Below are 11,962 nucleotides of genomic sequence, written 5' to 3' on the forward strand. Positions count from 1 at the left end.
TATACGTCTACATATATTATGTATAGTCTATGTCAATGGTGTTAAGTAATACATTTTCACCTGTTTGGTTGACGTATTGTAGCGAATTAAAATTTTAATATGAAGTGTTTTCGTTGATATTTGTTGAAATATAACTTTTTTATTAAAGAGGATTTACAAATATGAGTAATATTTATATACAAGAACCACCCACTAAGGGAAAAGTAAGTATTAATTCATAATATTTTAATGGATTGTATACCTGTTTTTAAAAACATAACCTGTATATAATATTTATTTTTGAACTTCTATATTAAAATGTTAAATAATTTATATCATTAAATAATACGCTTTATTTCAATGGCATGTTATATTACCAAAAGTAATATATTTTAAATAGGTGATGATGAAAACTACTGTTGGTGACATTGATTTAGAGTTATGGGCAAAAGAGACTCCAAAAGCATGTAGAAATTTTATACAATTATGTATGGAAGGCTATTATGATAACACCATATTTCATAGAATCATTAAAGGATTTATAGCACAGGGTGGTGATCCCACAGGTACAGGAGAAGGTGGTGAAAGCATATATGGACAGCCATTTAAAGTGAGTTTACTTGAAACATAAAATTTGTTTTATTAAAAAATAATTGTTGGATTTATATATATATATATATATATATATATGTGTATACATTAGGATGAATTTCACACAAGATTACGGTTTTGTCGAAGAGGTTTAATTGCTATGGCTAATGCTGGAAAAGATGACAACGGTTCTCAGTTCTTTTTTACTCTTGGTTCCACACCAGAGTTGCAAAATAAGCATACTATCTTTGGTAAGGTTACTGGAGAAACTATATTTAACATGCTTAAACTTGAAGAAGCGCTTGTAGATGAGGTAAATTTAGTGTTGTTGGAATGTATTAGAAATCAATGCAACTACTATTTTTCCATATTTTTTTTATTTCAGGATGATAGACCACTTTATCCTCCAAAAATTATAAAAACACAAATATTGAAGAATCCATTTTCTGATATTGTACCAAGGATAGTATCAAAGAAAAATGAAGAAATAAATGATAGTTTAAAAACTAAAAGAACAGGAGTAAAGTAAGAAAGAACATTTTGTTTTATTAATAATATACTTTATAATGAGACATTCTGTTACAGAAATTTTAATCTTTTATCCTTTGGTGAAGAAGCAGAGGAAGATGAAGAAGAATCTGTGATACTTAATAAACAGTTTAGTAGTAAAGGCAAGTCTGCACATGATCACCTAACTGATCCAAAATTAAGTGCACAACCAGCTATTGAATTGGCTGGACCTCCAAACAAAAAAATAAAAAACGACCATAGTAGCGATTGGGAAAGCGATGTGGAAGAAAAAACTCAAGAGGAATTAGAAGTTATAAAAAAAGAAAAGGAGTTGGTTTATTATTTACGTTATAATCGTATTATATTGAGTAAGATCTTTTATTAAAAGTTTTGTATTTTTAGAGCAATGAAAGAAAGAATAAAAAATAAATTAAGAGATACAAAGAAAAATTCTAAAACAGAAAATTATAAGGTAGATGATGATGAAGATGATAAAGAGATAAAGGAAGATAAATATTATCTTGGGAAGGACAGAGATGAAGAACGTAAAAGAAAAGCGTATGTTTTATATTAATATTTGTTTATTAATATTTATTTCTAATGTATATTTAAGTATTTTCAATTAACTATTATGCAGAGAAGAAATTAGAAAACAAATTCGGGATTTTAAACGTGATGTTCAAAATGAAAAGAAAGCGAAAGAAGCAGATCAAAAACTAAGACAAGATCAGGTGGAAAAAGAAGTAAAGAAAACTGAGATTATGAAAGAATATATAGAAACTCAAGAGAAGTATAAAGAAGCAAAGTCGAAATTACCTAAAAAGGGGAAAAGTCGCGAGGACTTCACAATGGAGTTATTAAACAAGTTTAAATCTAAACTTCAAACTGCTAAGGAAACTATAAGAGAAAGATCGCTGAGTCCATTAAAAAAAGAAGATAACAAAGAGGATGATTTTGATCCAGCTGATGAGTCTTGGATGATACATGCATTACATTGTGAAGAAAAAGCACCTGTTCTTGCTAAAGATGCAAGTACAAAAGACGATGATTGGTTTGAAATTTATGATCCTCGAAATCCTCTTAATAAGCGACGAAGAGGAGAAAGATCACATAAATCAAATGATGATAAAAATAGGCAATCCGATTCTCGTCGCAAATAATATTTATCATAAATAATGTTATACCTACACATGCAAGTAATTATAGCATTTTTGTATTATCTTTTTGTGTATAGAATTGTGTATAAAAGTATGTTATATTAAATATTTCTTTTAAACAAAATTTATACATTTACTGAAGAAGTAAGTAGTATTTTGGAAAAAATGTGATAGCTTTATATTTTAAAATTAAAAAATTAATTTTTTGCGCAAATATTACTTTTTAGGTAGTTTAGTATTTTGTAGTTTCGCATCAACTGAGGAAAAAAGGAAAATTATGTACGTATGTGTGCTTTTGGTGCCGTATGGTCGTGTTTACCATACTTTAGATAACTGCAATATTTTGATGGCAAAGATGGATAACGATAGTGCCATGATTTTGTGCAAATAGACGTATAGATCGTAGCTTATCCAGAGCACAGTAAAATTTGATAAGATACTGATACAAAACATGACATATTCGTTCACTGATTCAGTTGATCTGTTGACAGCAGACGATACGCATCGTATATTTACATACGTAATTTCCCGTTTGCATAAATATAACTATGTATTCATTTAATGAATTATACATTTATTGTAAATATCAGTGGAAATAAAGTTAATAACTTTTTTAAAAAGAGAAATAATTTAAACATTCTTTTTAATTGTAGTAATCAATAAAAAATTTGGAAAAAGGATTATTTTTATTTAAAAAGAATTGCTGTTCTTTACAAACTACGTATTATATCTTTTTGTTAATGAATCATCAACGTATATAATGTGTGTTTGTTTCTGTTATTGCTTTTAATACTATCCACGTGTGAAAATAGTGATTCTGAGTGTCTATACCGCGTTTCTACTAGGAGAATGCCAACGACGCCATTAAAAATAGATATACTTGGTATGCTTTATTTTGTTCGTATATTTCATCAATTATTTCGAAGATGTAATAGTAAAGCGATAATCGCTATTCATGTTCTTCTTCTTCATAACCCGTTTTGATTCCATAAATTGCGTTGTTTTAAAATAAATAATTTATCACGCATATGTATACATTTTAACTATTTTTGAGCAAAATATTAAGTCAAAGTGAAGTGCGTGTTTTAGCTACTAATCTTTTTGCGATGATATTCTCTCTTTCCATTCTTTTCCTTTACCACGTGGTATTAAGAAATGTGTGCATTGCAAAGCATACATACATCATATATGTATATACATACTATAATCGAGTGTAGAGCTTTAAACACGGCCTATCAAAATCGTATTAGCATTGATAGATGAATTAACTAATTATGTAATGATAGTATTTACTTAAGCCACTGTAAGTAGCCAAGAAATGTATTGCCCTTTGAAACGAAATGTAACACATTCATTCTTTAATCGTGTATATTCTTCTTTAATGTAGCTCATAATAGCGATCATAATAGCACCGTAAATAATCTTTCTTCTCGCGCAAGATATAAGTATCTTATTTTTAAATTTTTATCTTAGCGCACCTATATAAAGGTTTTTATATGTATATATTTTATGCATTTATATGCATCATGGTAAATTGGGAATAATTGGAGTGATTAAACTGATTTAAACGTCGTTAAATAAGAGCACTGATATCTTTTATCGTTCAGTGTACCGAAATGATAATGATTTTATCTAATTTTGTGTCTTTTTCTGTTTTCAAAGTTCCAATAGATAACTCAAATATACAACATTCGTATGTTATTGATATTGATTGAATAAATAGTGTTATATATTGTAGGAGCTATAATAAAGTACTTAAACACTTAATTCCATATTTATCTATTTATAGAATAGATAAAAACATTGTCGTTATTTTTACTCAATAAAGTTAATATAGTTTTTGTTATAAAAAATATTTTATGAAAGAAAATGGATTTTGAGATAAAATGCATTATCGGCAGCTATATTTTTGGAGTTAGAATCACTTTATACTTACATATATTTCTTTAAAACATGCATATTTGTAGATGTATAAGATTGCAGAAATCAATAGCGCATATGTTCAGAAAATAATAATCATGGTAATATTATAGGTTTGAGTTATTACTTTTGCTAGGTTCAAAGCAAACCGATAAAGTTATTGCTCTTGCACTTATCGAATTTAATAAATACATATATATATATATATATATATATATATATGTACATACGTTTGACGTTCGCGGAAGACTACTAGTTTGATAACCTTGCGCATTCGATCGCAGACATAAGACCTAACCCCTAACCTATTTAATCACAATTACTAAGTTGTTATAACTTTTACTTGATTTTAGTTTTATAAGTCCCAATTGATTTGATATTTTTCATTCATAATTTATAGGCGTTAATTAAAAAATATTAATAGAATAGTTTAAAAATCTTCCTCAAAAGGAATGATTCCATAGATGTTACAAGTCTTTGTACGATACGAATGTATGTCGTCATTATTGATTATTACTTATCGTGAATGTATCTCAATCCAAAATATACGTACTTTGTTACTACAGACTGTGTCAACAAGATAGCGATTCAAAATATCCTGGATTGATGTTACTCGTGACTCCGTACCAAAATAAAAACTTTCGTTTCTAAGGAAAATTTTCCACTTATTCCTACGATTATCAATTGTATGATTGTTAAGACAAGTCTATAAAGTGTTATAAAATATTTTATAGTTGTTTCAACAAAGTCTCAGAAAATAAACTTAACTAATCTTTCCCAAACGAGAAACATAAGGTCGACAAAGAAGAAATTTTATTAATTAATGTGTCTTCACGTAATTACGTCACAATCTTCACAATCACGAGTCGCTAAAACTATACGATTACACCATTTTAAATTTCTAAATAACGAACAGACATAAATGAAATTTATGTAGCTTATTTTGAGTGTAGAGTTTCAAAAATAACATGGCTGACTCGCATAATTTTATCTTTCATCTAACAAAGATCTTATCTATCTTATCATCTAACAAAGAAGATCGACAAATAATTCTGTTGCGTAATTTAGCGTGAATATTTATGTAACGTAATAAGTAAATAAACGAGCATCTTCTGCGAATTAATTATGTATTTATCCTTCACAGTCAAACTATATTACATTTATATCGAATATATTCTTAAATATTTTTAGCAAAATGAAAATAAAGTATGCCTGATATAATAAAATTGAAACTTTCAATTACTCTTGTAACTAATCATTTTACTCATTATCATTCGTTTCTATAATTAATTTTGAGTAATCATTGAACTGAAAGATTCTCATGAAAGTTATACAATTCGTAGAGGACGGTGCTCGTCCAAGAGACTGGCAGCCTCGTAGGTCTCAGTACAAGGTGCCTCTGAGATTATTTCGATTATGCTTACTCGGAATGTTTCTTCCTGCGGTATTGGTGGCTGGGCCGATATACTTGCGATATCGTGTTTATTGCGAGCAACTATATCCATTAACCGTTTCCGATCAAAGGCTTATCGACGCGAAAGTATCTACCACGTGGTGTCAAGTAAGTACATTCTCATTTTATCTCTAGGCATATTTTTATTATGTTCTAATCCCACGGCTCATCGCAACATTGTTAAGTATAATGCGATTATCGAGAAAAAATTCTTCGCAGAGTCAAGTCATTAAAGTTAATACCACGTTTAACGCCTATCTGATGAATGATGAACCAAAAATGGAAAACGAGTTTCTACCCGTTTCTATGACAAGACATTTGATTTTAGAGGACGACATGAAAGAATATTGGGGCTTCTATCTTCTTCGTGGTAGTAGCGTTACTGTATCCACTTGTGTGAGGTAGTATTGATGTAAAAGTGAAAAGAAGTTGAAGTAAAGCATAAAATTGAGGAAGTATCGATAAAAAGTAAAAATTGATGGGTTTTATGGTAGATGGCCTGGTGCTTCTTTAACCATGATCCGCGGTCACAAACATCTTCATGAATGTGCCTTCATTGGTGACGATAGCAGCGAAGAATTGGAGGAACTCCTGGAAGTTGCTAAAGAGACCGGTTTCCTTACAGTGAATGGTTCGCTTGAGGTAATTTTCGTATATTGTATTAGCACGATGTTATCAGGGTGTAAAACGAAAACCATATAAATTTCATGTACGTTTCATAGAGTGAAAGTCCTAGCAATGAGCCAGAGAAAATGAAGAGAGTGCAGCAGGGTATACAGTTTCATCACAAGGACCATGTTAACGCTTTAAACAGCTCGAAGCACACGATGAACACCATAACACACCATTACAACAGTCACGAGTTGGATGCCAAAGCTATGAAAGTGATACTCACGGAACTATTCGCCAAAACGCTCGACACGAAAAAGAAGCAGAAGGAGAACCCTCATCACCATTACGAAGGAACCTTCGTGGAAACTGATAACATCGAGAAGCCGCCTACTCAATATCCCCATGATGATTCACAGAAAACTAGGAACAAACAGATGGAAAATATGTTCATGAAAACTTTTGAAGAAGTCTTGAAGAAGAAAAATGTAGTGAGTGTTATGAACGACACAGGAGGATTGATAGAAAAACACCGAAAACTCCTGCGTGGAAATCTTCTGCAAAGTCAGACGAGCAAAGAGAAGACGACAGTAAATCCTGAAGAGAAGATCGAAAAAGCGGAAGCTTCATCCGCAGAAGTGCTTCGAGATGTGTTGGAAAAAGTCAATTCTTTGGGTTATCGGGGTAAAAAGATACTGAAAAAACTGATGGTTGAAATTGAGAAGAAGGGTGCTGAGGGAGAAGCTCTATGGCAGGCAGTGAACAAGACGATGAACGATCAGACACTTTCGGATGCTGAGAAACGTAGAAGACGAAGAGACTTGATTCTGTCTTCGCCTCTTCATACGGAATTAACAGAGGAAGATGAAGATGACGATGCTGCTATCGAGGAGGTAAAATGACTTCTTTCTATGTACCTTGTCGACCATAAGTATTTATATACCTACTGATATTTAGTACAAATTGAATACTTTTTATTTTTATTATAAATTTATTATTTTATTCACATTATGTTTCCCTTATAATGTAAAAAAATAAGTACAATAAAATTTCTTGAAGTTTCTACTAAATATAAGTTGATTGCGAATATTTATGCATTTATATGAACTTAAAAAGTACAGAAATGCATACAATGTGTAAAAATATATCAAATATTCAAAGTGGAATATTCATTCTAATACTTAGAAGGTGATACAAAATTTCCAAGTTCTATTTCTTTAGTCATGTTCATAAAGATATGGATTTTCATAAACCTCCACAGTCTTGTAACGAATTAGTATCCAAATACTTATATCTATGACAGTGTGTATTTAAGATATTATCACTAAAAGGATAAACGTAACTCCAAAGAATTTGAGGTAGAAGCATGGAAGATTGTAGAAAATTTTCCGTGGACATAAATTAACAGCGGCAAATTTCCATCGAGCTAGTGATAAAAAACAGTTGCATGTAATATTATGCGCGATAAGGTTTCGAAATGAGATTTAAGGTGGAGGAGGATGCTGCTACCACGAGATGTTTAGTCGTTGACTTATGTTCAGATTAAATCTAATTCGATCGGATGATTATCACACGATGTCAATTTCATTCGGTAAATAACTCGACGTTAAATACGTCAGCGATAACGGTCCAATTTAATAGATCGTAATCGACATTTTATCGTGCAGAGATAGACACGGTCAGATGCTCGTATTGTCCTCGTTAAAAATTAGTAGGTCAACATAATTATTCGCGGTGTTTGCAACTTATTCACGTGGATTTAACAGAATGTACGAGAGTTTTCTTATCAGGATATTTTCGAGGCAATGTTAATATTTGTCGCGGATTCAATTCGGGAACAATAAGAGAGATGAATCTTTGTTTGATAAGTATCGTTCAATCGCGTTACGTCAAATAGAAAGAAACGATTAAAGATTATGGAAGCATTAGAGGAAAGGTGTCTGCTTATAAGCAGGGTATGAATTAATGAAAGTCGTTTCATATAGAATTAATATAGGAGGTACAATGGATAAAATATTGTTACGATTAAGTATTTCTTTTAAAAGCTGCATTATTATATAATTGTTATAATTGTTATAATTTCTGTTACATCAGGATACATTGCATCCAGATGGCATAGCCGAGGACAGGGGTACCGTGAACGAGACGACGTTGAACGACAGAAGTAATTCCGAATTTTGGAGCTCGTTTAGTAGCTCCGAGGAACGGCTTTTGGATTGCAAAGGACTGATTCTGAATTTACCTTTAACACCACATCGATATTGTATGCCAAAACACGAAAGCGAACATTTGACCGCCTCGTTCGCTAACACGGTTACATACAGGTATATTGCATATAAACCGTTATAAATATTTATGAATACTTAAAATGATAGCAGAAATAAGATTTCAAAGGCAAACAGACATTTAGATAACGTGACGATTTCTTTTAGCAACAGAGAGGCCTCCTCGAAGACTAAAATAATTGGTTATTTTTATATAAAAATTACGAATTCCGATCATTTTTGCCAGTTTACGTCCCGTGTTATCAATAATTCAGAAATATTGATAGAAGTATAATTTCTATTAAGTTTTTTACGTTTCGATAATGAGTAACACACGAGTAGGAAGATAGAAAAGAGAAAAATGTTCATTCCATATTCCATAACTCTACAGACATTAGATAGTATAGAAGCTCTTTGATAATAAGTAGTAAAACTGTTTAAAGAGTTCTAAGAATCCAGATTCCAAGATTTTAGATTCCGTTTAATGATTTAAGACCTAAGAGAAAAGAGCTTTAAGTATGTAGATGGAACGTTGAAGAAGGATATAAAGATATTATTGGATGATTAAACGAAACTAGGAAACTTAAAGATTTGAGGAAATGCAAAAATTCTAAGTTTAAGTAATTTGAAAACCTTAAGGGAATTTAAGAGTGCTGCTATGTGATACGAAGGGGCACATAGGTTCAAGAATGCATAATTCTAAGACTTAAGAAAATTTAAGTGCTCCTAAATGCAAAGTATTCCTGTAAGAATACCAAATATACGATTAGAATGTGCGATATCGTACGGTTTATGGCATATCAATAAATTATTTAACAATCTTGAGGGAATTTTTTTCGTTTCAGTATTATACTTTAACTGTATTTTGAACAAAAAATGTTTATGAACATACGTGACGACAAATTTACATTCGTTGCTGAGGAATTATTTGACTCAAATGGATTACAATGTCTGGATTATTTTATCGCGAGAATGCGATTGCTATTGTTAAATGTGTATGAAATTATCAAGTGTCTGTGGAATTAATCGGATATTTCGGATGATTCTATCTTTACTTGTCTGTTAAAATTTTATCGTTATCGACGTTTAATCTACTTTTCAGAGTACCTACGAACGGATATTATTTCTTCGTCTTCAATTCTGAAAACGAGATTCAGCCGAATTATTTACGAGTACGTTTCGATCTGCTGAAGACCCTCTACAATATCTCGAATCCAGTACACGCCTGTAAGAATAGCACGACAGAGTGTTCATTGCCTTTCAAAATCTTCAGCAACGAGAGGACGGTCTTAGAGTTGCCATTGAGTGGCAATGACTCACAATGGAACGAAGAATACGTGGTTGTCTCCACGTGCGAACCTAGAACGTCTATTTATTTGTTATGCATCATAGCGGTGCCTTTGCTCATCCTTATATTTGCGTTTCACTGACAGCACGATGAATCGGTATGAGGAAAAGACAGTATTGTGATCTTGCGACGAGAACAGCCGTTGAAAATGCTTGCTTGTAAATATGTTGTAAGTTTAAAAGCGAACCGAAGTATGAGGACAGACCCTTGTTACAATGGCAATAACGCGACAGTATTTTTCTCTTTTCACCCTATCATTTAACTGGTGGTTATGAATGTGACGTTATATTTGTGATAGTTAATGTATTTATACGTTAGTAACTCTAAATGGAACATTTTTTAAATCGCGATATAAATAATCCAAAATTCAGAATCATCATAATTAGACTGCAGATTTTTATGTATTTATAGGAAATTTGGAGGTGTAAAAATGCACAGAATGTACGCATACTATGCAGAGATATATAAAATACTCAAAATATAGTATTGTAATATATTGCAGCCTAATTATATTTTAATGTATTAAAGCTATGCGTTTACGTTAAAGATACATGTGATACGAATGATAGTGATACGAAAGTGGTTAACGAATTATTAATTGCAATTAACACAGACGCTTTTTAACATCCTTTGACGTTTTTAGATCGTTATAATTCTACAATCACACATACACACATATGTACATACAGTCGCCCCGGGAAGTAAGTTTACGCTCCTGCTAAAAGTTTAAATGTAAAATCTTTAATTTACTTTTCGAAGAAACTGTATGTATATATTTCTAATGCGGACTATATTTTTTATATATATTATATAGATTATATATATTATGTGATATACGTATAGATTAGAATCGTATATTTATTACGTCAACGAATAGTGAGATATTCTATTTTTCTTTTTTTTTATCAGTCGACAAAACCACTTTGTTGTATTATATTTTATCTTCAATTGGCAACGTAATTCCGATCCATATCGTTCATTTTCAAATAACTTGTTTTCTTAAGTATTGGAACTTTTTTCTGAACAATTATCATTGTATATTACGTTATCATGATACACAAGCTTCGAGCGTCGAGTAAAGTTAATCATATAAATTGGGTATTACCGTGGATAAATCATCCTAAACTGTTTGTCACTGCTTCACTGACTTTATATATTATAATGTAATACGTTTTAACTTATTACCGTTATTCCATTGCATCGGACGAATATCCGTTTATCAACCAACGTTATTACCACTTTCCTACTTTCAATGATATTAATTTCGACCAGATTGTACAGATTATTTATATTTTCAATAAAAAAATTCAGTAATAGTATCCAGTATATATAACAGTATAAATCTAGTAAAAGTAATAGTATCGATCGCTATAACTCTTTTATTCATTTTCGCTTAAAAAAACGCGCTCAATTAAAAGTAGTAAAAAGCTTGGTAACAAACTTGCTTTCTTCGTATAAAAGACGGTAGCGTGACCGAACCAGTCCTAATTAAACGTCCCAGGGTAATCCTTTACGTCTTTCAACATCTTAAAAATTAATCTCCGTCCTATCTCTCCTCCTAATCCGTCAGATTAATACTTCATGTCGATGCAAGAGACTCCCGACAACTTGACCCTGCCATTCCATGGCTGAGGGGTAGCGAGAGGACGATTCTAGGGGTTTCGAGGGCGGAGCATCCCTTATCAGCACCGAACACTCGTGCTTCGCGCAGCCTCCGTGGCTTCAATGACTTTTTGAAGAGAATTCGCCCACCACACGTCGTTCTTGTATTGCGGACGTCCTTGCTCGATACTCATCTCGGAATATTACCAAAGGATATCTTATCTGTCTTTTCTTGTAACAACAGAGACTCGAGACTTCAACGAAAAAACAGGCTTTCGTATTTTTAGAAGATATAATTACAGAAAGTTTAAGCAAATTATGAAAAGCTATATAAGTAGTTTTTTGTTATATACCCATATGTTATAATGAAAAATCGACTGGACGATAGAATTATCTAAATCGCATTTGATGACACTTTGCTACTGTTTGTAGTATACTTCGATAAATTTACGTTGTTATTTAATGGATTAAAAGGAGTTACGGTATACGACATGTATTAATTATGATGTGTTAATTGTTATGTATACTA

The 11,962-nt window shown here is 31.5% G+C and overlaps 1 protein-coding gene across 1 annotated transcript; it reads left to right on the forward strand.

The window, feature by feature from the left end:
- Window positions 1–5: 5 nt before the first annotated feature.
- On the forward strand, window positions 6–10,056 carry LOC117208648. The gene is made up of 13 exons (XM_033449919.1): window positions 6–203; window positions 380–589; window positions 683–883; window positions 956–1,095; window positions 1,156–1,410; window positions 1,483–1,638; window positions 1,718–2,211; window positions 5,492–5,718; window positions 5,830–6,011; window positions 6,105–6,252; window positions 6,333–7,112; window positions 8,314–8,543; window positions 9,586–10,056. The coding sequence occupies exons 1-13, from the start codon at window positions 162–164 to the stop codon at window positions 9,911–9,913; spliced, it is 3,393 nt and encodes a 1,130-aa protein (XP_033305810.1). The 5' UTR covers window positions 6–161; the 3' UTR covers window positions 9,914–10,056.
- Window positions 10,057–11,962: the final 1,906 nt, after the last annotated feature.

This window comes from Bombus bifarius, unplaced genomic scaffold (assembly GCF_011952205.1).
Source record: "Bombus bifarius isolate JDL3187 unplaced genomic scaffold, Bbif_JDL3187 scf7180000008148, whole genome shotgun sequence".
Classification (NCBI taxonomy): domain Eukaryota; kingdom Metazoa; phylum Arthropoda; class Insecta; order Hymenoptera; family Apidae; genus Bombus; species Bombus bifarius.